The sequence below is a fragment of the Candida parapsilosis genome, contig 005807, assembly GCF_000182765.1.
Source record: "Candida parapsilosis strain CDC317 annotated contig 005807".
Lineage (NCBI taxonomy): Eukaryota > Fungi > Ascomycota > Pichiomycetes > Serinales > Debaryomycetaceae > Lodderomyces > Lodderomyces parapsilosis.
The window spans coordinates 1121511-1147108 of record NW_023503280.1 but is presented as its reverse complement, the minus strand read 5'-3'; the positions used below and the strand labels follow the sequence as shown (position 1 = coordinate 1147108).

The window sequence follows — 25598 nt, the reverse complement described above, 5'->3', positions numbered from 1 at the left end:
ACAACGATTCAATTCCTTTTTAATCTACAAGACACCAATTTCAAGAAACGAATAAGATTGTGAAAGCATGGCATTAGTATCGGCGGCTCCATATTTGGCATTACTTGGGGAACCAGACCCCAGCTTAAAGTCATATGCTTTAACATCTTTGAATGATGTGGTTGATCAATTGTGGGCAGAAATAGCCAACAACATTACCGACTTGGAGGAATTGTACGAAAATACTGCATTTGAGAAACGAGCATTGGCGGCATTGGTGATCTCCAAAGTTTATTACAATTTGGGCGACTTTGAAGCTTCCGTAAGGTATGCATTATACGCGGGCGACGAATTTAATGTCGAAGAACAATCGCAATACGTGGAGACAATTGTCAGTAAATGCATCAATTTGTACAATGCATTATCTCAACAAAAATTTAGCGACGATTCGGTCGTCATAGAGCCCAGATTGACTTCAATTTTCGAAAAGATGTTGCAAAAATGTTTAAAAGTGAATGAAGTGAAGTTGACATTGGGTATTGCACTAGAGTCGTATAGATTAGACTTAGTGGAATCTATTTTAAAAGAGCAAATTGCCGAAAATGAAGAATACGGATTAGGTTTGATACACTATGTCTTGGTGTGCTCGAACTCCACCGTCACCAATTCAGTGCTTAGGGTGAAAGTATTAAACACCTTGATATCATTGTTGTTGACATTGAAGAAACATCAAGACTTTTTCACTATTATCAAGATTATTGTGCAATTGAATGACACACAACTTGCAATCAATTTGTTCAAAGAGTTGGTTAAACAAGAGGAGGAGTTGATTGCTTATCAAGCTGCATTTGATTTGGTAAACACAGCATCACAGGAGCTTTTAGACACTGTTATAAAATCTTTTCCGGATGAAAATGAGAACATCATTGTCAAAAAGATCTTGAACATATTATCAGGTGTGCCAACTTCTGATTTTGACAATACTTTTCTTTACAAAAATAACAACACAGATATCACTATATTGAACAAGACCAAGAACCTATTGGATGGAAGAAGTTCTGTTTTCCATTCTGCAGTAACGTTTGCAAATGCTTATATGCACGCTGGAACAACTGATGATTCATTCTTTAGAAAGAATTTGGAGTGGCTAGGCAGAGCAACTAACTGGTCAAAATTTTCAGCCACTGCCGCCCTTGGTGTTATTCATAAAGGAAACCTTTCTCAAGGACGTACTATTTTGAAACCATACTTGCCGGGGTCTTCCAGTGCTGCTCATACTAAAGGTGGTTCTTTACTCGCGTTGGGATTCATTTACGCTGGTCATGGTAGAGAGGTTGTTGGATACTTGAAGAAGTTTATTGATGACAACAGTAGCTCGTCTGGTACTAATGATATCGAAGTGCAATTACATGGAGCCTCTTTGGGTGCTGGTGTTGCAGGAATGGACTCACAAGCTGAGGATTTGTATGAGTCTTTGAAAGTGGTACTTTATTCGGACTCTGCTACATCATCTCAAGCAGCTGCTTTAGGTATGGGTTTGGTTTTACTAGGATCAGGAAATGAAGCAGCCACTCATGACATGTTGACGTATGCCTTGGAAACGCAACACGAAAATATAATAAGGAGTTTGGCAATCGGTATTGCCTTGTTGCACTATGGACGTGAAGAGAAAGCTGACTACATCATTGAAGATTTGATGAAACAGGAGTCCTCCATCTTGAGATATGGTGGTGCTTTTGCAATTGGTTTAGCATATGCTGGAACTGGAGACAATGGTGCCATTAAGAAATTGTTGCACTATGCAGTTTCAGACCCTAGCGATGATGTAAGAAGATCCGCTGTTTTGAATTTGGGTTTCCTTTTGATACGTGATTATACCGCGGCCCCTCAATTGGTTAAATTGTTGTCTCAATCACACAACCCACATGTGAGATATGGAACTGCTTTGGCATTAGGTATTTCATGTGCTGGTAGAGCTTATGCTCCAGCAATTGAGGTGTTGGAGCCATTGACCAAAGATGCCGTTGACTTTGTCAGACAAGGAGCAATGATGGCCACAGCCATGATTTTGATTCAACAGAATGAATTTTTGTACCCAAAGGTGAAGGAGTTTACCAAAAAGTACGCCGATACCATCAAGAATAAGCACGAGGATGCATTGGCTAAATTTGGAGCCACATTGTCCCAAGGTATCATTGATGCAGGAGGAAGAAATGTGACAATCAATTTAGAGAATGCGCAAACAAACACATTGAATACAAGTGCGATCGTTGGGTTGGCAATCTTTGCTCAATCTTGGTACTGGTTCCCATTGGCCCACTTTTTATCATTGTCGTTTGCGCCAACATCTGTAATTGGTGTTAGAGGTAGCGATTTAAAGATTCCCAAATTTGAACTAAATTGTCATGCAAATCAAGAGTATTTCCAATATCCTCCTAAAGTGGAAGAGTCTAAGGAGAAGCAGCCAGACAAGTTGGCTACTGCTGTTTTGTCAACAACTGCTAAAGCCAAGACAAGAGCGAAAAAGAAGCAACACAAGAAAGAGGAAGACGACAAAATGGATGTTGATGTTGATACAAAGGAGGACAAGAAGGTGGAGAAGAAGACCGAGGATAGTGCAGAGACAAAGGACAATAAGGCATCTAAAGATGAATCTAAGAAAGATGATGCCAAGGAGGTTAGTTCTTTGCCAGCCACTATACGCTACACAAAAACTTCATACAAGATTGAAAACTTGTCTAGAGTGTTACCACAGCAATCAGGTTACGTCTCTTTCATCAAGGATGATAGATTCGTGCCTGTTAGAAAATTTAGAGGAACTGGTAGTATTATTGTCTTGCAAGATACGAAACCGGATGAACCAATTGAATTTATCAAAACAGTTAGGCAGTTAAATATAACGACAGCGCCAATGCCCGAGCCATTTACATTGAGTGGGGAAGATTTAGAAGAGTAGTGGCTACGTCATTATCACCTATAGATCAATAATGAATATACAAATCTTTATCAAATTTTTATCAATTTGGATTCTTACAACGTAGATACTGTGGTTGAGTAAAACACGCAACATGAACATCACTTTTACCTATTTGCTCGTATTTCGCTATGGGGATCCATCGTCCAAATCGGACACCCTTACCAATTTTCTTTCTCTGGAGATGTCTATACTTCACTCCTTCAACTGTGTATGCTGAGAATAGTATTGCAAATTGTAAAGTATTTCCCGAATCCACATCGCATGAATAACTTCCACCTATACCTTTGCCCAATATAAATTCGGACTTGTAACTTGGTCCGAAATTGATAAAATATCCACCATAACTCACTCTAAAGTCCACACCCAAATCCAACTCTATTGACCATGTTTGTCTATAAGTGGCTTTATCACCTGCATAGTTTGTCACACAGTCACCCAATGGAGTCCAATGTACTATTGAAGGATCAACTGCATCAGATGGTGAGCCACTATCAGCAAATAATTGAGTCACATTGCTCTCCTGGTATGATAGTTCTATATACTGTGGCTCTTTTGAAGGATCGAGAATATTTTCATTGAATACGATTGATTGTGAGAATGGAAGATAGATTACAAATAGTGGCTGCAATATTAGTGATTGTATTTCGCGATAGGAGTTGAAAGTATCGTAGTTAAATTTAAGCTTTGCCAATTGGTGGATTAGTCTCAAATTGCTATCTTCGTCGAAATAGTGTCCAATTTTGATACAGGCACATGTAGTGAATATAAGAATGAAGAACAAGCGCATGGTTGTTTGGCTTGTTTGCACTAATTCAAAGCAAAATAGGTGACAACACTTACAAGGTAAAGTAACAAATCTGAGGTCTACATTGATGGATGTTTGAGAATTTCTCAAAGAAGGAAGCTTTTAGACGACAAGGAGATCTAGAACACGGTGGTTGTGCATTTGCAGCCTTACAGATTCCCCCATAACAAAATAATTATATGCAGGGTAAATCACACCCAAAATCACACCAGCTCATTTTATAACTACCTGGACCGAAAGAGAAGGGTGGTAGTAGGAGGCTAAGCTATTCGAGAGTAATCCGTGGTATGTTCGCGTGTGTGAATATCCAACTAAGTTTGAACACCCCACTGGAATGCAAGTGCATGCATTTTCTCCACAAAATAACTTGGTTAAATTTGTGTCAAAATCAGGGAAGAAGAAGAAAAAGCAAGAGGTGATCTTATGAAAAACCGTTCACTGAAGGATACTACCCGTTAAATACTCATTTAATTGTTGCAACAGCCAAAATTTGTTAGCATCCCGTTAATTAGGAAGGACTCCTTCAAATGTGAAGGGTTTGAAGACAGTGCTTCCTAGACGCACATCATAGATGGTGTAAAGCAAAATAGGAAGCATGTTTGAACTCGTCAAATTGTTCAACCCAAGAAGGGCCCCTAGTTTCTTTTAACCATGGTGCATCATTGTATGGGGACATAAGAATCTACCTGTTTCAAGTTATGAATCCTTGTGCTCGGTACTTTGACCAACTTTGTACTGTATCGGTCTTCGCAAATATTTCGGGGTCTGTCTACTAAACCAAATGGGAGACAGCAGTGTTGTAGAATCCGAATTGCGTTCTGAAGACTGAATCCTTTTATAGGACAAATGCACTATATCAGCACCTTCATCCAAATTTAATTCATTAAGTAATTGGTAATACTTTAAGGTGATCAAATCGCAAGGCTTCCATGGTAAGATTATTGTACGGGGGCACAAGGATTTATGAGTAGCGATCCTTGTGTTCTATACTTTTTTGGTCTTTTTGCTCTTAGTCATGGAAGACTTGCAAGGGAATTCCAAAGTAATCCCAGCGAGGGGGCTTCAATGAACGGCAGATTTGTCGGTTATCTAAGACCAGTCTAAGAAATGGGGGCGTTCTTTTTTTTATATTTTTGTAGTTTGAAAGGTTGTACCTCCATGTTAGGATATTGTATAATTAATATTGATCAGTTTATTGCAGAAAGGGTCGACGAATTCGATTAACATGTGGGTTTTGGCCAATTATTCCAAGGTCAATTATTTCCTTTTAATTGCCCAAACACTTAATATTAATAAATTGTTAAAATCTTTGTATTGTTATGTTAAATCGGTGATGTAGGTTTTGATACTAGCCTTTACTCTTTTACATCCCTACTAAGGAAAGTACATTTCCCCACGTCGATACAATCACTTCACTTCTCACAAGTGAATCAATATTTTTATTATTCATTTCTAACTCTAAGCTAACTATTTTCTATGTACGCAATGTAATCTTTGTAAATCTCGCATCATACTACAGCCAGTCAAACTACAAACTCCAGTTTATAACACTAGATTTTTAGCTTGTGTGCCATTTATCACTGGCATGTTACTATGTTCGGCATTGTGCATTTGTGACGGTGTTTTTTGTGGTCCGCTATCGGTAGACACCACGAGGTAAATTTAGGCATCGACTAACCCACAAAACATAGTCTTAACATTGGTCGAGGCACATTTCCAAAAGCGTATGTTATTAATTAAAAAAATTTATAGACCATATTTACATTACCCAGTATTCGTGAGGCATATCTTCGTTTGATTCTTCACTTTCATTCCCTGCAGCTTGTTCAACTTCAGGCTCACTTTCAGAAGAATTTTCTTCTTGCATTTCCTCATCTTCATTGTTTCCTTCATTGTCATCTTCAGAATCAATTGCATCTCTTCTTCTTGATCTTTCATACCTAATCTCATCTTCAAGAAAATCTCCAGTATCATCAACCACATCGACTGAGTTGTCTTGGTTTCGGTGTAGTCTCAATTCATGACCACCACTAGCAGCATGATTAGTTCTCAAATCTGGTACATAGCTTCCTGAGCGCACGCCTCGGCATAGATAGTTGATTTGGTGTAATGCACTCCTGAGTTTTTCAAACACTTCAGGTTCTATAAAATCACTGGATTCATGACCAATATTGTTTACTTGCAAACCTTTTGATGCTTTTTTCGAAAAATTGGTGAGCACATCGTAAATCACTTTTGTAAATCCAAAATTATCCAAATATTTGGCACGATCATACACCGATAATTCATCACCCTGCAACTCCAGTTGCGTATTTTGTTGTGCAGGCTGCTCATTTTTCTCCTGTTGTGATAGTCTTCTCTTTATTGTCAGTGTGTCAACTGTTTGATAAACCTCGTAATCAATATAATTTTGAATATCGTAGCCAAATACCGATGACTTCCAAGTCAAATTGACAAGAATCCATGCAATCGATATCTTGATCAAGTTCAAGTTCTTATTCAAGTCAAGCATGCTGTGCTCGGAGTTGGTCGAAATCAGATTTGGTAACTGAAATGAAAGCAACCTCATCCAAATGTGTAACAAAGTGTCATTGGGGAATAATTCTTGATTCAATTTGTCAATCACTGTATAAGTGTGATCCTCTGTGAAATTGATTGATCTTACCATCTTGACATAATCCTCATTTCCAACCAACTTTACCAACGTATCATCATCATTAAAATTAAAACTCTCGCGCCTAACTTGTGTGAAAATCGAGGCTTCAGTTAAATTTCGAACCACAAATTCGGACCAATTTTGTGGAAGTAGAGCTTGCAATTCTGGCTTTTCATTGCTCAAGTACTCATTGATATAGGACTCTCTTAAGATTTTGGAAAAGGATGGTGAGCCCGCGGTAAAGTTTCTCAAAATTTCAAACGCGACGACTTTTTGGTGAAGTTTAATTTCCTTTGTTTCCTTTGGTAGAGACACCATGCTGTCTAAACCGGTAATTCCGTAGTTTGCCTTTTGAAGAATGAGGCTCAATGGGAAAAAATTCAACACTTCTTGCTTATTCTCTGAAGCTTCATTATACATAAAGTTTTTCATAACTTGTAATATCTTCAACTGCATCACGCTTCTTTCAAAAATGTCCTCCTCAGTTAAATTGGAAACATCATCTGAATCAGTTGCTGAATTCTGATAGATGATGGACAAGCTTGACGAGAAATTCTCATATCCAATGATTTTGTATCTAAACGAGCTGAAATCAAGGATGAAGTTGGCTAATAAACTGACACAAGTTGCTTTATTAGTCATGAAGGTCTTTCTGAATGCAGCTTCTTGCACAAATTTGTTCTTGTTCACTTTGAAAAGAAAATCTAACGAAAGATCAAGAGTTTCATAAAGTCTTATAATGTGCAATATATTGGTCACAAAACCACCAGCTGACAGAGCCAGAGATGGTTCCGAGGCTATGATGGATGAGGAATCGGGTTCTATGCGTGGTCGAATAGTCAGATGACTGGATGTGGAAGAAACAGTACCAATAACTCCAGTCAGTGTGGTGTCTTTATTATCTCGTGTCACAAAGCTTTTGAATGAATTGGTTTCCACAAAAAACGTTCTTAAACTAGCCACTGAACGTGACTGCGATCGAATAAAGTACAAGCAATGAGTATAAAGGGGCGAGTTTGCTAATTCGCTAATCACTCCCAAGTTCTTGCCTAGCCAGGAAATATGGTGCTTGACTTCCTCATTTTCGACATTCTTGGTTTTGACAATGTGACTCAATACCTTTTGCAACAAACTGATCTGTTTCAAAAGGAAATGGTAGTTTTCAACAATTTCGAAAATCACCCTCGGGATGCTTGTTCCTGTAGTTTGGTAAAATGATACCAATCTATTTCGATACTCCTCTCGTTCACTTGTGTAGACACTAATAAGCAAAAGGAGATGTGACAATTCAGTTAAATAAGAATCTGCGACAGTTACCGAGGTAAAATCAACCAAAATTGTTCCAAACTTGGATCTGAGTTTCAACGCTTCCAAAATTTTGAGTAATGGAGATTGCTTATAGCAGTATGCCATCTTGTAAATCAACTTGTAGTCGATGTTTGTGTCGCATATCCTGTTGTTCAAGTTTGGGTACTGTGTGCACAAGTTAGCCAACACTTTGGATGCTGATGTCAATAGCAATGGGGTGGCGATGGACAAAGATGCCTCGTCGAATGATGGATTGAATTGTAGGGACGACGTTTTTTTAGAGCTCTTGCTCCCACTGGGTTCTTCATCTCCATCAGAATTATCACAACTATCCAATAAATGCACTATACTGGCAAACAACTTGTCATAGTTACGTATGATAGTGTCCTCCAGAAGCACTTCCAGAACACTCATGTTTTCCAATAATAAAACCAACAAGTTGAGTGCAATTAGATTGACTTTTTTCGAATCTATTTTCATGAGCAAAAGTAACGTAATATACACATCAGTTATTGGTATAACTGGTTTTGATAAAGGTGTACTCAAGAATATGTCGAGTGGGGTTTCTCGCCTCACCGCCAATAGAAACGGATCATGATGATGTTTTGAAAAGCTCATTACTTGAGCACATGCAGTAATCAACTCCAATAGGATTTCAACACTCGTTACGTTGTCAACCAGGGAAACATTCAAGTCAACGTTGGGGAGATGATCATCTTCAAATGCGATCCAATACAAATCATCTTGAGAACGATATAAATCAGATAAATATGTGGACACAATCATGTGGCAACCTGAAGATAACCGGCTTAGCAAAGCCACCGACAAAGTCATGATTGAATTATTGTCCACGAGCATCGTCCCAGTAAGCACCATCGGTATCAACCTCAACAGTTTTGTTATTATACTTGGATGTAAGTTGATGATCTTACCATGCGTGTCATCAGTAGCAATCAATAGTAGTGCAAGAAACCGCCAAGCCCTGTTTAGATCCACTTGATTGTGCCGGAGATTGGATAATATAATTAAAATGTCCAAGCAGTGGCCCATCAATGCTTCTACTTGAAAAATGGACTTGTCCCCGGTACTTAGCAGCGGAAGCATGGTTTCCACAAAATGATTTAGAAGTTGAGTGATTGGACCTAGTGCCAATTGCATGATTCCTATGGATTCCGACACACCTTCATTGTTTAAGGCATCTATTTCCGAAGCAAACGAACTTAAAATACGAAGTATAACTACTTGCTCTTCCAAAGAATTTTGTGGGTGTACAGTAACATTTGCCAGACCAGCTAGTTTCGCAATGTTGGTACTGAAAGATGTCACCAACTGATGCATGAATGCAACATCGTTCAACAATTTGAATTTAAGATCCTTGTTTTCAATAATCTCCAAACGAAGTTCAGTAAAGTTGTAGAGCTTACTGTTTCCATTCTCTTGTATCAAGTCCAACGGCATAGTAGCTATCTGTCGATTTTGGTAATGTTCGCAGTTGCAGTTGTTGTTGGTGCTTCTTGAGAAATGTTTTGATGTGTGGCCAGAATTTTGACTCTCGCAATTAAAGGCGCACAGAATATACGAAACCATTCTTTTCTTTTGAGAAAGCGCACTATACACCCAAAACACTAAGAAAGAAACTACAATTTCATAAAGCAAATTACAAGTGTCTATTTCATTTCATATAGGGTCCCTACCTACAGTGTTAGCTCCATCGCCTCAAATCTTCCCTCTCCAATACTTTTGCGACTCAGCAGCAGGTTTGCCGTCCTTGATATCTTTACTAACGTTTGTATCAGCCTCAACTCTTTTTGGAATGTAGTCTAAAACTTCTCCCAACTTTTCGTTATCTTCTATCTTGACAACACCGTTCTTATCAGCAACGATGTAATCACCAGGATTGATCTTCAATATCTCTTCATCTTTTTTGGGGTCACTACTAGTAACTTTGATCTCCAATGGAACATTTATACCAACTACTTTAGCCACAGGTCCATTGGCAGTTGTTCCTACTCCATACGACCAAACAGGGTATTTCAATTCATTATGTTCATCTAAGTCCCTAATATTACCCAAGATAACTGAACCATTGGCTTTTCTATATCGTGCCCTCGTCGACATTAATCCTCCGTACAAGACATTAGTCACTCTCTGGTATGGGGCAGTTGCCAATTGCAACTCCAAAGGTAATCCAAGAACGACAATTGCATCCTCAGGAACTTCATCAATATATGATTGTTTTACTGCGGGTCTGGGATCGGACTTGAGGGCGTATAAAACGGTGTAAGCTTTCCCGACAGCAGAAGCTTGGTTCAATACCGGTGATCGGTTAACTAAATTGGGAATCAATCCGCCATGCACAATACCTTGTTGATTTAAAGCGTCAGAAACATCACAAGCCGTGTATGCTGAAAGGAATTTAATAACTTCCTTGGTAGATAATTGCTTGGGTACTAGCGGAGCCATGCTTGTATATTAGTGGTTCTTAAATTGTGGAGGATAAAACAAAGAGTCTCCGCGCACAAATCTCGATTGGTTGAATTCTTTGGAAGACACAGTGCCCCGGATTTTTCATTTATTTTTTGCAAACATTTTGCGACTTGTTTCGGTAACTATATTCATGATACAGAGAAACTACTTACTCCCCATCAATCATCTAAGCTCAAGCGCTTTTGCAATCTCTTGTAAGTATCGTCAGCAACTCTTTCGTTGGCGGTTTCATCTTGAATGTCGTGAATAGAGCGACGCTGTTGCGGTATAGTCTTGTGACCCACCTCGTCAGCTTTGATATCTTCTTCAAATTGTTTGACAGTTATTGGGACTTGGAATACGTCACCAATGTTACTCAAGAATGTCGAGTCCAACTGATAGTCCTTTGCAATCGTTTCATTATCAACTCGCAGATCTTTGAGATCTCTCAATATAGCAGTCAATGTCTGTGGATGAACCATAGTCTTGTGAATATCGTTTCCATCATTAGTTGTCTGTAACATTTGTTCCTTAATCTCCTTCTCCCCTAACTCATAAAGCTTTTTCCTCTTCGCAAGTTGTTTGATAGCTGCTACATTCTTGTCTCTAGCAGGATTGAACTCTACTGTTTTGATCTGTTTACCAAGTTGATTTAACGAGTCAATGAACCCTTTATCATAAGTGGAAGTGCCCTGTTCATGAGGATCCCCACCATCTTTTCCCTCTGGTGGTGTTGCATTTGCTTGACGTGTAATCTTTTTGTGCAAAAACCTGGGATCAAAGGAGGTTGATGTGTTGGCTCGAAAAGCGGTCTCATTCTGATTTAGACTTTCATCTGGTGTAAATCCAGTTTTATTGTTTCCAGTGAGTGGTGTTGGTGATGAAGTTGTGCTGGGGTGATGTAGTTGATCAGAACTGACTTGTTGCGATGCTGGTTTTTGAACTTTCAAAAGATCAATTTCACTTCGCTTGATGGGCTTGGTTACCGACTCTGTGATTGTTTTTGACAAATGCTTTCCTCCTTGCTTAGATGCGGAGCTTCCCATGATTGTTGTTGTTAAATGACAAAGGAAGCAGAATCGGTAGTATTCAATGACAAAAAAGTTTAAGTATAAAAAGCTATTATGTAATGATTATGTAATCATTACACCTGAAGATATGGTTTGAGAAGAAGCATGAATTATGAGTATGAGTGACAACGAGAGATAGCTCTACCGGCGACATGCCTTTACAGGTCCATGGGTGAAATGCGGTGTACAGCAACACCGCGAATACGCTTCATTCAACATTCTATCAATTTACAAACTCCCCTTTTAATGACCCTTCTTTTCCCTTTTCTCCTTCTTCTCCTTCTTCTCCTTCTTCTCCTTCTTCTCCTTCTTCTCCTTCTTATCTTTATTTTCCTTCTGATGTTTCGAACTACTATGCTTTTCCTTATGTGGCTCATCAAAGGCTGGTTCTTCTTTTCTGGTTCTCTTGACAGCTTTACCTTCCTCCACATCTGAGTCATCATCATCATAAGTAACTTTGAAATCTTTTTCACCATACCCTGTAGGAAAATGTCTCATTCTCAACCGTTTCAATTGAGGTACATCTTCTCTTGGAATTCTACTCTTATCAAAATCGATCTGTGGGATATTCACCACTTCCTTGATATTGTAAAAGCGGCTAATTTTGAGATCAGTTGGTCTAAATGAGTCATGTTTGGCCTTGAAGATGGTGTGCTTGTTATTTATTTCTGTACTAGGGATGATGGTTGATGCGGAAGTCGACGAAAGTTCTTCCTCCACTTGATATGTTGATCCAACAATGTCAAATGGTTCAGCTACTCTGTTTTTGGTGAATGCAATGGGCAAAGTCTTTAGCTTTTCAAGGGGGAAATCTTTTGGTGTTTTGATTAACCATATTTCCTTATCTTTTGCTTTCGGTAAACTTTTTGAAGGATGTGAAAGCTTATGGTAGTGCTTTGGAGGTTCAAATACCTGTTCTTCTATGTCTTCTAGATCGGAATCGTCGACATATTCACTGGATTTGTAATTCGTAGGAGACATCTTACTGGGTCGACGTGATGCTCTCGAGAAGTCAATTTTCAGATGCCTATTTTCAACTTTTTTTTTTTTTTTGCCTTCTTTTGCGAAGAGCTTCCGTAAAATGGAACTCAGTTCGAGAAGACCTTTCCATTCAAGGCTGATGTTGATGGAAAAATGCGATTAGGGTGTTGCACTGCTTGTGTTGAGTCCGTCTATTGTTTCACCCAACATGGGACTGACTTAAAGCTCTTGCTTGATTGTTGTGAAAAGTCGCTTTCAACACCTTTGATATCAAAGGAGCAGGCAGAGGCGCACACAGAGCAACATTTGCTACACTCTATTCTTCCTTCTCGTAAATCTTCTCCTACAGTAACTGCTTCGTCCGACGTTTTAAAACTCTTTTGAATTGAAATATATTTTGGTATCAAATGTATATAAAATTATACAACAAAAAAAATACCGAATTGGAATATAAAATTAGCAACGTTTATAGAATATTAATAGTTTCCATTAGCAGGTAAGGTATCATCAAAAGATCTCTCTCTTTTTTTGCAAAAGCCATAAACTTTTATACGGAAACGCTTTCTTATTTGAAAAGCTTGTCAATGAATCTCTTGACAACGTTGTCTCTCTTGAAGAAGCCAAATGAGTTTGATTCCGGTGAGAATGAAATTGGAACGCTCAATTGCACCAACAATTTAACATTGTAACCTTGTCCAGTTTCACATTGAGTCTTGTTCAATGGGTTTGAGAAAAGATCATACTCGATGGTGGAGTTTGAAGTTGAGTTGGTAGTAGCAGTGGCATTGCTAGCAGATTCTGGACAAGCCAAGAATTGAGTGGAGTTCAAGTAGGATAACCAACCGTTGGTGATACCAAAGTGCTCGCTAGCAGATCCATTCTTGGTGGTAGTGGTAAGCAAGTGAGTCAGGTTGGAAACGGCAACGTTGATGGTGGAAGTTTCGTTTGAGTTGTTGGTGAATGGCAAGTTCAAAATATATCCTTTGTTGGCTTGGATAGTACCAAAGAAAGCCTTATCGTCTGAACCTAATTTGATAGCAGAACCATTAAATTTGACTAAGTTCGAGTTGAATGTGGTACCATTGTGTACGGCAATCAATGAAAAAGTAGGTGAGGATGGTGAAAAGAATCTCTTGTTTACTGGAGCAGCAGCAACTTGCAAGGTCAACCAAGTGATGGCGAATAATAAAGTTTCAAAGAATCTCATTTTCTATTCTAATGTCAATTTATAGTTGATTGTAAAAGAAAATTGAAAAAAAGGATAAACTAATCAAAATGGCAGATACTTTCACTTTATATTTATAGCAGAGGGATTTACTCTAGCAATGTTAAACATCCCATCTCCCATCTCTTTATTTTTAATAACCGATGGGGGATAGAAGCGAACTAAGTCTGTAATGTGGTCATCGTTTATGGTACAAACTGGAAAAGTAATATAGGGGGTGTGTGTGTGGTTAACAGTTACACAAAAATGAGACTGTACTGTATATAAAACAATAGAATATACTAAAAGCAATCAATCAAACTTGCATATACAAAGAAGAGTAGTGTAAAAATGAACATAAAAATGGTGCTAAGACGTCACTCAATGATTCATTCAAGAGCACAGCCCATTGATGACAAGCTTAGAGTTGATTTATACTCCTAGCCCACCTCTCAAAATCAACATCAAAAACATCTGACTACATTAGTTTCAGAGAAAAGTATGGAACATGAGCTTTCTTTATTTCGATTAAGCCTCCTATTGTTTTGCTCTATTGTTTTGCACTACTTTATTTGCGTAACCGATTGTTCCAATACATCATTATTACTATATTTACTAGCCTTTACGTTATGCTGTTTTCTTACCAAACTTAGCCAAATTGTATACAAAAGAGAGAGACATAGAGGAAGGTGATTTTGTATTACCCCATAGTGACTCCATTGAATAACAGCCGGTAGGTTGGATGAGACGCATGGGGATAAGCCTAGTCTTACAATGCAATCAATATATACCTTTTATAGGAACTATACTAGAATGTTCTTCAGAACTACACTTTGAGAGTAACTAATTTTGATCGTAGTGAGATTTGATCCCGAATGCGCCGATGTACACCCCCGAATAAAGTATATATAGCTGAAATTACTAAATTTTAGGACGACCGTGGTGAAGGAAGTGGGATATCAGAATAAAGTGAAATCACCTGTTGGGCAACTAAACGTTTCTAAGGCGACCACCACACGTGGAATTACAATTTCAATAGCTAAGAAAAGAATTCATTCAAAGTGGATGTTCCATCTTCAATGTTTTTTCACAATTGCAAATATTTTTCAGATTGCTATTTGGAGATGTTTGTGTCATAAATCCATTTGTTATTATTATTATTTTGTTTTTGGTTTCCCTTTTGGGCCAACTAATTGCCAAATCCAGCGAAGATTGAAAGAGTCCATCCTGAACAAAAAAAGGACCGGTAGTTTGTGCAAAACTGTTTCACTTCCACGATTGTCTTTGTTAAAGAGGGAGAGGGGTTTTACTTTGAAGCAGCGAAAACGGGATATACGTGAATTGTTTTACGTAGACCTCGAAGCAGTTTCGGGCAGACTTTTTTATACTACCGAATCGGTTATAAAATTTTGTGATACAAAATAAAATATGGTGTGGCGAAGCTGCAAACTCTAAACTAAATCAATCTCACTGAAGAAGACGGAATAGACGACACAGTTCCCAACTTGCCGTGGTTGTGAACCATCTGTGAAACGCGATTGAAGACGTCATAACTGCACACGAGAAACTCTTTGCGTATTCTCATCGCAACGCACTTTCGATCAGAACTACTCTAGAAAAATCTCACCAGGACTTTCATCCATATAAACTCTCAATACTTCGGATACCAACTTTTTCCTCCTCCACCCGTTCAAGCGAATGCTTCTTCAGTTATTCCATCCGTGGCTCGTGCTTTCGCCGCTGTAGAGCTTAGCTAAAATTAAAAACCGAGTTATGCACGTGATACGTGGAGAATTGCGGAGCCGAGTTATCAAGACCGAGGAGTGCAATACATTTACATCTCTGTATACCTACAATCACAAACTCTACTATTTGATATTTGGTTGTATAAATTTTTCATCTATATATTAACAAGCACGTACCAAGTGTTATTGTTTCCTACTTCTACAATCATCCCCTACCGCCAGTTGATTCGTAATGTAAACAAGTCTTCGCTTACAATTCAACAGCTGGTGGACAGTTCAAAGCCTTTTTGATTTGACCGTAGATGGTGAATTGCAATGAGGTCAAGGTACCAACCATAACCAATCTTGTTGGCAAACCAGCGAATGAACCAGCGAAACCTAATTGTTTAGCCAATTGCACCAACAATCCAACAGTGGATTGACCTGGAGCCTTCTTGGTCTTGTTAACCTTGGACAACAAAGTGTCAGCTGGTTGTGAAACAACAGCGGCAGCACAACCGGCAATGATACCAGCACCCAAGTTAACAGCAGTAACAGTACCATGGCTCAAATCCTTCTTTGGGGTTGGAATAGCACCGTAGATAGCTTCAGCAGCTCTTTCGAAAACCAAGAATTTAGCAATATTATATGGAATTTGTTTAAACAAGATTGGAGTGAAACCATTGTAGAATGAACCAACACCTTCTTCTTTCAAAATTCTTGAAAAACCACCGACTAAACCATTGGCAAAAGTTGGTTGAGAAACCAATCTAATTCTGGTAGCCTCCAATGGACACAAGGCAATATCAGCAAAGAATTCGGCCAAAGCAGATGAACCAATAAAAATGGAGTTCTTGTACTTCTTGGCAGTGTCGTAACCCAACAATTCAATAAATTGCTTTTTGAAAAGTTCGTAACCACCGAATTTGAAAGCTCCTTGTAAAGAGTAACCCAAAACAGTTGGACCCAAACCAGTCAATAAAGCACCAGCACCTTCAGTGTTGATAACTTGCTTGAATGAACCAATCATACCCTTGTTGTAAACAGTTGGTTCCAATTGGATTCTGGTTTTGACCACATCAATAGGAGTCATGGCACCGTGAGTAGCACCACATCCAATAGCACCAGCAAGGGCGAATTTGGCGTAATCGGTGACAGTATATTCAGGGAGCTTATAAGCAGTAGCTGGGGCTGACATTGTGATTCGAAAAAAAGTGTGATCTATGGAATAGGTAAAAGAAGTAAAAAGTTCAACAAAATATTTCGAAAAGCAAAAGAAAAAGGTGAGATCAACGTTGAACGAAAAAGGTTCTTGTTTTTAAGTACGTAAGAAAAATTTTCAAATAAACAAAAAAGAATACAAAAAAGAAACAAAATTAACGATCAACATAGAAGACAAGTGATTGCATCATCGGTATGTAAGGATAACCCCATACGTATTTATATATATATATATATATACTTTCTTTTGTAATAATTAGTAAGCTAGTACATTTGCCTCCTCGAAGGCGTCACTCTCTCTTTCCAGCATCAACTTTCGATGTCCCGATGCTGTAATATAAAATCGCAGGAGGCAAAGATTTTGCTAGTTTTGTGTTCCGAGGCCACGTGACAACTTTTTGACCCGGGATTTCATTTCGAGTCATTTGATTGGCTCTTCATGTACGCAAAAACGGCTAAAACCACAATTGCAAAAACGCAAAAAAAAAGCCACAAGCAAATCCCGCATACAAAAAAGACTCCTTATTATGCAACACTCTATTCAGATACTTGTAAGATTTTGCAGCAAATTATCAATTGTTCGCAACCCCAAAACACAAGCATCTCCAATTTCTTTGTTAAGATCTAGTTCCTTGGAGTTACCCCGAGCCTGATTAAGCCACTTCGATTGCTTAATGCGGCCATGGCTGATTTTTGCGCAGCCTTTTGTTTACTGGTATCAATACCAGCACCGAGATCTATCCCATTACACGTGCATAACGAAAAGTACTGTGACCCGTCGTGGGTAAGTTTATACTCTGGCTTCAATTGCAAGGGCCCCAACATCGCATACAAATCACTTCGTGCATGCATGTCAATGTCACGATGTGATAATGGAATAGTCTCATGCAGCAAGGGAACTTCATAATCTGGGTGACCGTGGCTCAGAGATGGATACCCTCCTGATGACTGGTACGGGTTATGTCGTTCGCTTAATGGAGTGTAAGTGCATTGTGGTGAAACTCGTCCAAATGCACGCGATTGTCCGTATCCTTGTCCATACCCTTGCGATTGTTCATACATCCGCTGTTGTTGCTGCTGCTGCTTCTGTGAATACGAAGCTTGTGGTGGTGGGCTCTGTTGGCTGTATCTTGTCATTGCTTGACTTTGATCGCGGGACGACATTTCATTTACCATTAGATTAGAGACACTATCAATTGTTCCGCCGGAGATATACAGTGCCGCTAGTTGCGAGCTTGAAACTGAGGGCAGCCTGCTTGAATGTGGTGCTGCTGCAATGTAGTTCACTTGTGCAGAGCCCCGGTTTGAGTTGGGAAAAACAATGTCATCCATAGGTAGTTCTCCCAACGTTGACCTCGAATCATTCTCGCCACCACTCCCGCTTTTAATGTACTGATGCTTAATAATGGTAAATATGCGAACAATTTTTGTCTGGTCCTCCATCACGTCCATTACAGCACGATCTTTAGCATCGTCGTAACTGGTGTTTGACATACCAACTCCAAATACCTCTCTATGTTGGCCCACAATAAGCTGAACAACATAGGGATCCGTTTGCACCTCGAGAAACTCGTAATCCACTATACTTTGTGGGTATCGGTTCACATTAGTTATCAGCTTGAGCAATGATTCAAACTCAATCAAAGCAACCTTGGCAACCGGCGTTGTCGACGCAAACGAGTCAGAAAGCAAAGGTTGATACAATGCTTTCAACCACGACTTGATGTCTTCGAAGTCATACCCATCCACTTGCAACCCAGCAATATAAGCTAAAAAGATGTTGGCACAAGCCTCCATCTTGGCTTCGTCATTAACATCAACTGATAAATTGTACTTCATCACATCGACTAAATTATAGCCAAATGCAAATTTTGCCAAAATCTCCGAAGACATGAATCGATCTCGAATCATTAACAAATCCTTCTCAAACAAGTTGGGAAATTTTTCATTCAACAAATCTAACAACATCAATTCCATTTGAGCTTGTCCTCGTAGAGCCAACTTTGCATTGTGTGAGTTTGTAAATTTTTCTGACGTCAGCTCAATGAAATCGCTTGGTTGGCGATAGGACTTGTCAGTTGATACTCTTATTAGTAACAATTGATCGGATATAAATGGCAAAGTTGGGGGATACGAAAAGTAGTCAACTGACAACTTCGGAGCATCAGGATCAAACAGTGCTTTTTTACCGGAATTTTCTTCTTCTGTAGGCACAATATCCAAGAATGCACCCAATTCTCGTTCTTGTTCTGGTAGTGTCAGCTTGAACCCAATTTTTGACAATGCAGTTAGCAAAGGTAGTTTCCCCATGTCATGTAATTCTTTCAATCGCACTGAAACCTTGGTTTGTGGAGTTTGGATCAATGCTTGTACTTTCTCCACCGTGCTAGCTGCTTCGCCTGAAACATCCGATGACATGATGTTTGAAAGGTATTGGTATCGCTCTTGGGTGGGTGTTTTTGTCATCAAAATGTTGAAAGTTGCTTGTAGTTGAGGGACAATTGACTTTATTCCAGACAAGTCCTCAACCACATTAAGCAATAACTCATGTTCTTTCGACATCGGATGCTAAAGATGTGCAATCGATTCGATGATGATGTTGGGGGTTTGGTGGTTGTCATTATAAGGGAAAAAGAAAAGTTCACGTTTTTTCGTGCGGAACTTTAATGTGCCACAAAGGTAAAGCCGTTGCAAAAAGGGGAAATGGGAGATACTCAACAACTGATTGAAGTACTACAAGAGCATCTCATTGTAGCAGGCAAATCAATTGGCTCAAGTAAGCTTTAGGGAACATATGTTTTTCGCTTTTACAAAAGCTGTATAACGGTATGTAATTGTAACAATCGATATTACTGTCACTATTTGCTAGAACTTTAGATAAGGAATGGTAAAAGGGCTGGATGTTGTGCGCTGGATCCCTTAATTCTGAAAGAGCACTTGAGCGGATACACACAGTGCTTATAGAAAAGAAAATCTCAACTTTGTATCCATTACGTTGGTACGTTTTGATTATTAAATTTTTTTTTCACGTATATTTGTCGCAAAATAACTTGGAATTGCGAAAATGTATTACTATTTAGGGATTGCATTGTCGAAACCTCCAAAACATGCAATTCCTATTGAGGATATTCGTCAACACTCATAGTATTAAGAAAGTTAAAGTTTCATACTATAGATTTTGCATCTACGCATACTTCTATTTCACTTTTCCAAATCTAGTTTACAATTTCGCTACGGCGTCTTTACCACCTTTCCATTGGATGCCGCCTGTCCAATCACATATGTCAAACACCATTGATCTAACATTGTTCAATTCTTCCTTAGTTGCACCATTATTCAACGCACCTTTCAAATGTCCCTTCAATTGTGGATTGACATCTTGTGGGATCAAGCATGCGACAACACACATGGATGTCTCTTTACCGGAAATGATCTTGGTGTAGCTTAGCAATGGCGCATAAACGTGGTGGAAAGCATGGTACCACAAATCTGGATATGCGGTTAACATTTGATTCTTGACTCTATTGTTGATCTTTCCGTAAACACTGTTCCAAAAGTTTGAGCCGCGAACTAAATCTGAAGCAATTTGTTGAGGGTGAATGGACAGTTCACTAATTGGACCGTCAATTGTGTCCTCTGTCGCTTCATCTTCCTTGTCGAATTTGGTGCCATGGACGTCTTCACTAACTATGGATGCTGAAGGAATATGACCAGGACTCACGATTCTTGGACGCTCAGGAGTAAGCCCACTCTTCAAGTTAGTAGGTGTCACTGTTTTTAAAATCATCAATGCATTGATGGCTTTGGGCAACCCACTTAATGCGACACTCTTTAATATCACCTCTCTAAACCTCGCAGTTAATTGATCTTGCATGGCAATAATGTCCACGTGTTTTGAGTACTTGAACTTCAACGGAAGCTGCTCATAGTAGGTGTGTGGTATCAAGACGTCGGGAAGATTGACCCCAACAGCCGACAAGTCTTCATACTTTTTCGCAGAGTTGATGGAGTCCTGTGCCAATCTTATCAAACTTGCATCGGTCAAGAGGCTGGGTGATGTTGACTCTTGTGATGCTGGATTTGCCAATAATTGCTGGCGTAATGCAAAATGATAGACCTTGGGGATCTCTTGTGGTTGGTTGACAACTGTCAAGCATGCAGTTGCGATCAAATACCATGAGCTTTGCAAAGCGGGGTACTTATATGCCAACCTCACTAATCTTTCAGCAGTCAAGACACTCATGACTGGATTGACGTTGATGACAGAATGGAATGTGTAAGTGTGGTCTGAGAAGACTTTTAGACTTTTCCCTGGGAAATCAACCGTCTATTATATTTTGGAAAAGAACCGTTTTATGTAATTTACCCCATACAGATGGGAAAAATAATTAAATCAGACGACAATATCCGGGGATACTAATTTAATTCCGCTATACTACTCCTCCATTACATATGCAAAATCTACTTATCCTCATCATTCCGAACACTGGATCTGATCCAGCTACGACCAATGGTATCCTTTAACCTCTTTCCCTGTTTTTGCTACTCCACGGTCCCATAGCCCAAAAATGCAGTAAATTGTTGAACACATGCCCTAGATGCGAAATGTTGGGGACATTGGTCCGCTTTGTTTTAGTACACAGTAGGTTTTGTCTCGAATCGAAGCGTACTTGCACATTCGATGATGTCAGTAACTGGATGGTGCCCTCACGCAATTCGATAAGGCTATCATTACGCTTTCAAAGAGGTGAAATGAAAATGTGAAAACATTCACATCAATCTTTAAATCGAATTTTTATTATTTCTTGTACATGTTAGAGCTCTCGATCCGATTTTCTCAATTATGGACTCGACTAGGTATAACCTCGGTTCGATTTAATGAAAAGTTTAAAAATGTAGCTACATCGTCCATCAATATTGGACAAATTTTGTATTTTATGAACTTACGAGTTTCAGCAACTCTTAACTAGAGTTATTCTCGCTATTAGAATCCCCATTTATAAAAAAGCTTGAACTGTTTTTTATTGCTATAAGTGATTAAGTTAGTCTTGTCTTAGTAATACCGTTCATAACCATAAACTCAAACCTAAAATTTATGATGTTAAATATTGCACAAACACGTTGTGGTTATAACGCATTGATAATCCAACTTCATGCAACGGAACAAGTATTCCTTCGACTGAGTCGAAACACTTTGCAACCTACGAGTTGGAGGCGTCTAATGAGTCACGAGTCGTCGGACACTGAGCGTAATACACAATTGACAAGTTAGAGAACAGAATCTCAAAACTTACTGTTGCGACAGCATTGCGATAAGATTTACAGCCGTATTCTTTCACCTACAACGTTGATTCTCTCATCTCGATTTTACAAAAGGAGCATAAGCTTATTAATATTTTTATCTATGCATGTAACATGAAGCGTCTAAAATAGGGGAAAAAGAACAATATAGTACATTCTTGGTCTCGAAGTTTAGCATTGTGCAGTCTCCAAAAGTGCTAGAATCGTTGACCATGTAAGGATGTAGGATAGTAGGAACTCTGTTGACCAGCCGTGCCTCCAGCTGTAGAGTTTGTCACATCCTCGAAGCCGGCACCATTAGTGCCGTGTCCATTGCCATTGCCATTACCGCTTTGCTGCAAATGTGGTGATTGGTTTTGTTGTGGCGAATTGCTCCACTTTTGAAGCTGTTGTTGGTGTGGCAGCTGATAGTGTGCTTGGTGAGGGTGTTGTGGATATTGATGTTGGGGGTGAACCTGTGGTTGGAGTTGCTGTGGCAGTTGATGGTGTTGCTGTTGAGGGTACTGGTTCATAAACTGGCCCGGATGTACTAGTGTTGCGTCCAGGTCACTTGAGCTTGCTTGAGGTATGGCCAGCGCACCTTCAGTAGATACTCCACTCAATGAGGCTGATGGGGTGACTGTGTTTGAATTGTTACTTGTTGCACCAAATCCTTGGCCCATGGGAGTGAAATTACTCGGCTTCAAGTGTTTCATGGTTGGAACTTGCCCACCAGACGATTGCTGGCTAAACTTTCTCGACCCAGCTGGTCCGGAAAAACTCGAGTTAGCTGTCAAGACACTGCTGGTGCTGGTAGTATTGGACAAGCCACCTGGGTGCATCCCGCCACTAGTTATTGACGAGACGGAGTTGTTATTGCCAATTGAGTATTGATCAACCGACGATCCTGAGTTTAACCGATAATGGGATACTGGATTCATACTTGCGTTGGTTGATGGAGCATTGGTGCCGGAAACCATACCCATTTGCATTGAAGTTGATGGTTTCGTAGTTGATCCTTGCGGAAGCGGCGGTTGAAATGCAGAAGATGCGTTGAAGGTTGTAGATTGATGTTGGTGACCAAATGAGTGTTGCAGTTGCAGTTGCAGTTGCGGTTGCAGTTGCAGTTGCGGTTGCAGTTGCGATTGTGGATAACCAGGATGAAAGTGTTGAGGATACCCGTCTGGGGTATTATTCATTTGAGATGGGTTGTGTTGCAAAAACTGGTTGTATTGAGATTGAGGATATCCTTGTCCTTGCCCATGAGGCTGTCCTTGGCCTTGCATCAGATAATTGTAAGTATTGCCATTATTGGACATGAAACCCAATGAGCTGCCATATATGGGCACCTGTTGTTGTGTTCCACTGAATGGATTTATGAAATTCAAATCATTTACAGCTGCTGGTGCGTTATCCTCCTCATCACGCTTCACTAGCAACATTTCACTTTGATGTTGATTCTGTGGTCCCATTCCCATGGGCAATTGTTGTCCCAAGCGCGGTTGAAATTGTTGTGGTTGTTGTGATAATGGCCCACCATACTTGCCATAGGAGAGCTTGGTAGCAGTCAGAGCCCCACCACCCACACCAGCCCCCAGAATAGATAGTGGTTGTCGTTGTTGATGCGTCGGTTGTTGTTGTTGTTGCAGTTGCAGCTGCAGTTGCAACATACTCTGCAATTGATAGTTCCCATCAAGAAAATAAAAAGCTTCATCTTCAATTGGGATTTTTCCACCCAACGAGCTATCTTTCACCGCAGTCCACAAGCTTGCTGGAATCACAACATCTTTGAAGTCAGACTCAGAGGGGCGAAGTAGCTTCCCATTCATAACTTCTTGAGCATTGTAGTAACTGATCAAATGTATAGTTTGTCTTTCATTCAATTTATCCAAATGGAGATCACTTGTGGTGGTGGTCAACGACAATGTCTTTTTAATCAATCCTTGATCTTTAAAGACGTATGACGTAACCAATGGCCCACTTAGCAAACTTTTGTTATAATCAGCACTACTATATGTGTTTGAGGCTGGGATTGTGTTTGGTGGTATCAATTCTTGTGCGACTTGTTGTTCTCGCATGCTTTGAGTACTGGACAAAGTCAGCATTGCAGGTCGTGGTTGTTGAAGTTGTGCATTTGATACAGAGGCACTGTCGCCATCTCTGATACTATTCGAGCCAGTACTGGAAGAGTCGGTGCCGTCTCGTTGTGATTGGTCATATTTCAAACTTGACTTGCGTTTCTTCTTCTTCTTGTCATCCTTCTCTGTGAAACCAGATTTATCCAATTCACGGTAAACCAAAAATCTTCCCAAAATACGCGACGGCGACCACGATGTACCATCAGTCCATCGTTTGATCCCCGAATGTTCCTCGATAAACACAAACACATTCCCCGATTTTATCAACTCTGGTCGTTCTCGCTCATGTGGCCGACGTGGCACTAATTCCAATTGTTGATTTAGCGCTTGATAAATGATCAATAATGCATCTTTAGTGGATCCAATATATCCATGGTAAGTAGGAGCTAGGTTAGTGGCTGACATTTGAAGCAACTGCTTGAAATATGGAAAGTTGTAGTTTCTTGGAAATTGAGGCAGATATCACGATATAAATATGGCTTTTGTTGTTCAATAGTTTATGGTATACTGATCACAAAATCGGTGTTTGATACAGTTGCAACCAGACGAAAAAAAAAAAAAAAAACAAAAGGCTTCAAAACAAATTTGGGACTAAAGTTTGTGATAGTTAAATTAGCAAAACTTTAACTATGTTGACTGATTGAAAGAAAGTTGGTTTTAACAATAATGGCTCAATTTTGAGACTGAAACACCTCGGATATTCTTGTATAATTGACTGGTGTTTAGGTGCAATGTAAGTGGAATATTTGGGTTGAATAGATTTTGCATGCACGATTGACTAAATTATCTTTCAAGTTTCCTTCTGCCATAGAAGAAGAATAAAAATAATCAACACCAAGATTGTAACAAAGTTGGCAGGTGTATTTATATTTATGAATGAATAGACAACGGAATATGATTTTCAATGGAACGGGAGTGTAGTTTTTTTTTGTGATGTAATGGAAACCCGGAATACCACCCACTGATGATCCTAGTTTTGAGTGACTTGTTTATTATTATTAGGGATCCAAAACAAGACAGCACACTAACAATAAGCGTCTAACCAATACCAACCCACTTTTTAAAGTTTCAGTACTAACTTTTGTTTGTTTATTATTAATTCTTTTGTTTTTTATTGCTGTGAAAAAGTTTATTCCTAGCTCCAAAATGTCAAGAAAATAAACAACACGAACTTTAAACTTTTGTTGAATTCCCCGTAGAAATTGATCCAAGATGTTACTGCGTGGATAAAATAGCAATGGAAACAAAAACAAAATCGACAAATAATTTGAAATGTAGTAAAATGTTGACAATTATAATAATTGATGGAAAAATTAAGATCCCCGAACTCTAAAGATGTGATGCGGTGGGATATATACGGTAGACACGCTAGTTTTGGTAGTCAATATGTTTTAAGAAACTGATCTTTGTCAAATTTTTCGGATTAGAGCTGAATTTGTAAAGCGTGTCGATACAATAATGAAAATGTTCTCTCGTATCGGTGATGCACCACTGAAGTTATAATATTTCGTCTGTCCCTCTATATCAATTTGTAGATATAATATTGATGTTGCAGTTTTCAACTTTGCTTTTGTAAATCACTGGTAGGCTGAGTCGGGGAAATATTGGTTGAATCCAAGCTAGGGTTTGAGGAGTTTCGTCAAGTCACGATTATAATAGAATGTGGAGAATGATAACGGAAAATGCTAGAATGTGCTTCGAAAGTAGTGAAAGACGAATGACCTTTGCTCAAAGTGGCTATCGAAAAGTATTGGAAAGTGAAGATAGTCTTGATTCTAATCTTGGTAAT

At 39.2% G+C, this 25598-nt stretch overlaps 11 protein-coding genes across 11 annotated transcripts; 1 reads left to right on the top strand and 10 right to left on the bottom strand. All coding sequences in view use genetic code 12, as the record gives it.

Annotated features, from left to right (window-relative positions):
• Positions 1-67: 67 nt before the first annotated feature.
• Positions 68-2935, top strand: RPN2 (proteasome regulatory particle base subunit; the record flags this gene model as incomplete). Its single annotated transcript, XM_036808393.1, has 1 exon — positions 68-2935. One exon carries the CDS (start codon positions 68-70, stop codon positions 2933-2935), a length of 2868 nt encoding a protein of 955 aa, XP_036665134.1.
• A 61-nt stretch (positions 2936-2996) lies between these two features.
• CPAR2_805090 (uncharacterized protein) lies at positions 2997-3743 on the bottom strand (the record flags this gene model as incomplete). The annotated part of the gene is made up of 1 exon (XM_036808392.1): positions 2997-3743. One exon carries the CDS (start codon positions 3741-3743, stop codon positions 2997-2999), a length of 747 nt encoding a protein of 248 aa, XP_036665133.1.
• Positions 3744-5520: 1777 nt separating this feature from the next.
• Positions 5521-9183, bottom strand: CPAR2_805080 (uncharacterized protein; the record flags this gene model as incomplete). The annotated part of the gene is made up of 1 exon (XM_036808391.1): positions 5521-9183. One exon carries the CDS (start codon positions 9181-9183, stop codon positions 5521-5523), a length of 3663 nt encoding a protein of 1220 aa, XP_036665132.1.
• Positions 9184-9441: 258 nt separating this feature from the next.
• On the bottom strand, positions 9442-10188 carry CPAR2_805070 (bifunctional 4-hydroxy-4-methyl-2-oxoglutarate aldolase/oxaloacetate decarboxylase; the record flags this gene model as incomplete). Its single annotated transcript, XM_036808389.1, has 1 exon — positions 9442-10188. The coding sequence occupies one exon, from the start codon at positions 10186-10188 to the stop codon at positions 9442-9444; it is 747 nt and encodes a 248-aa protein (XP_036665131.1).
• Positions 10189-10370: 182 nt separating this feature from the next.
• Positions 10371-11237, bottom strand: CPAR2_805060 (uncharacterized protein; the record flags this gene model as incomplete). Its single annotated transcript, XM_036808388.1, has 1 exon — positions 10371-11237. One exon carries the CDS (start codon positions 11235-11237, stop codon positions 10371-10373), a length of 867 nt encoding a protein of 288 aa, XP_036665130.1.
• A 267-nt stretch (positions 11238-11504) lies between these two features.
• Positions 11505-12242, bottom strand: RPA34 (DNA-directed RNA polymerase I subunit; the record flags this gene model as incomplete). The annotated part of the gene is made up of 1 exon (XM_036808387.1): positions 11505-12242. One exon carries the CDS (start codon positions 12240-12242, stop codon positions 11505-11507), a length of 738 nt encoding a protein of 245 aa, XP_036665129.1.
• A 565-nt stretch (positions 12243-12807) lies between these two features.
• On the bottom strand, positions 12808-13449 carry CPAR2_805040 (uncharacterized protein; the record flags this gene model as incomplete). The annotated part of the gene is made up of 1 exon (XM_036808386.1): positions 12808-13449. One exon carries the CDS (start codon positions 13447-13449, stop codon positions 12808-12810), a length of 642 nt encoding a protein of 213 aa, XP_036665128.1.
• A 1992-nt stretch (positions 13450-15441) lies between these two features.
• Positions 15442-16368, bottom strand: MIR1 (Mir1p; the record flags this gene model as incomplete). Its single annotated transcript, XM_036808385.1, has 1 exon — positions 15442-16368. One exon carries the CDS (start codon positions 16366-16368, stop codon positions 15442-15444), a length of 927 nt encoding a protein of 308 aa, XP_036665127.1.
• A 647-nt stretch (positions 16369-17015) lies between these two features.
• CPAR2_805020 (uncharacterized protein) lies at positions 17016-18953 on the bottom strand (the record flags this gene model as incomplete). The annotated part of the gene is made up of 1 exon (XM_036808384.1): positions 17016-18953. The coding sequence occupies one exon, from the start codon at positions 18951-18953 to the stop codon at positions 17016-17018; it is 1938 nt and encodes a 645-aa protein (XP_036665126.1).
• Positions 18954-19611: 658 nt separating this feature from the next.
• CPAR2_805010 (carboxymuconolactone decarboxylase family protein) lies at positions 19612-20634 on the bottom strand (the record flags this gene model as incomplete). Its single annotated transcript, XM_036808383.1, has 1 exon — positions 19612-20634. The coding sequence occupies one exon, from the start codon at positions 20632-20634 to the stop codon at positions 19612-19614; it is 1023 nt and encodes a 340-aa protein (XP_036665125.1).
• Positions 20635-21889: 1255 nt separating this feature from the next.
• Positions 21890-24214, bottom strand: WOR1 (transcription factor WOR1; the record flags this gene model as incomplete). Its single annotated transcript, XM_036808382.1, has 1 exon — positions 21890-24214. The coding sequence occupies one exon, from the start codon at positions 24212-24214 to the stop codon at positions 21890-21892; it is 2325 nt and encodes a 774-aa protein (XP_036665124.1).
• Positions 24215-25598: the final 1384 nt, after the last annotated feature.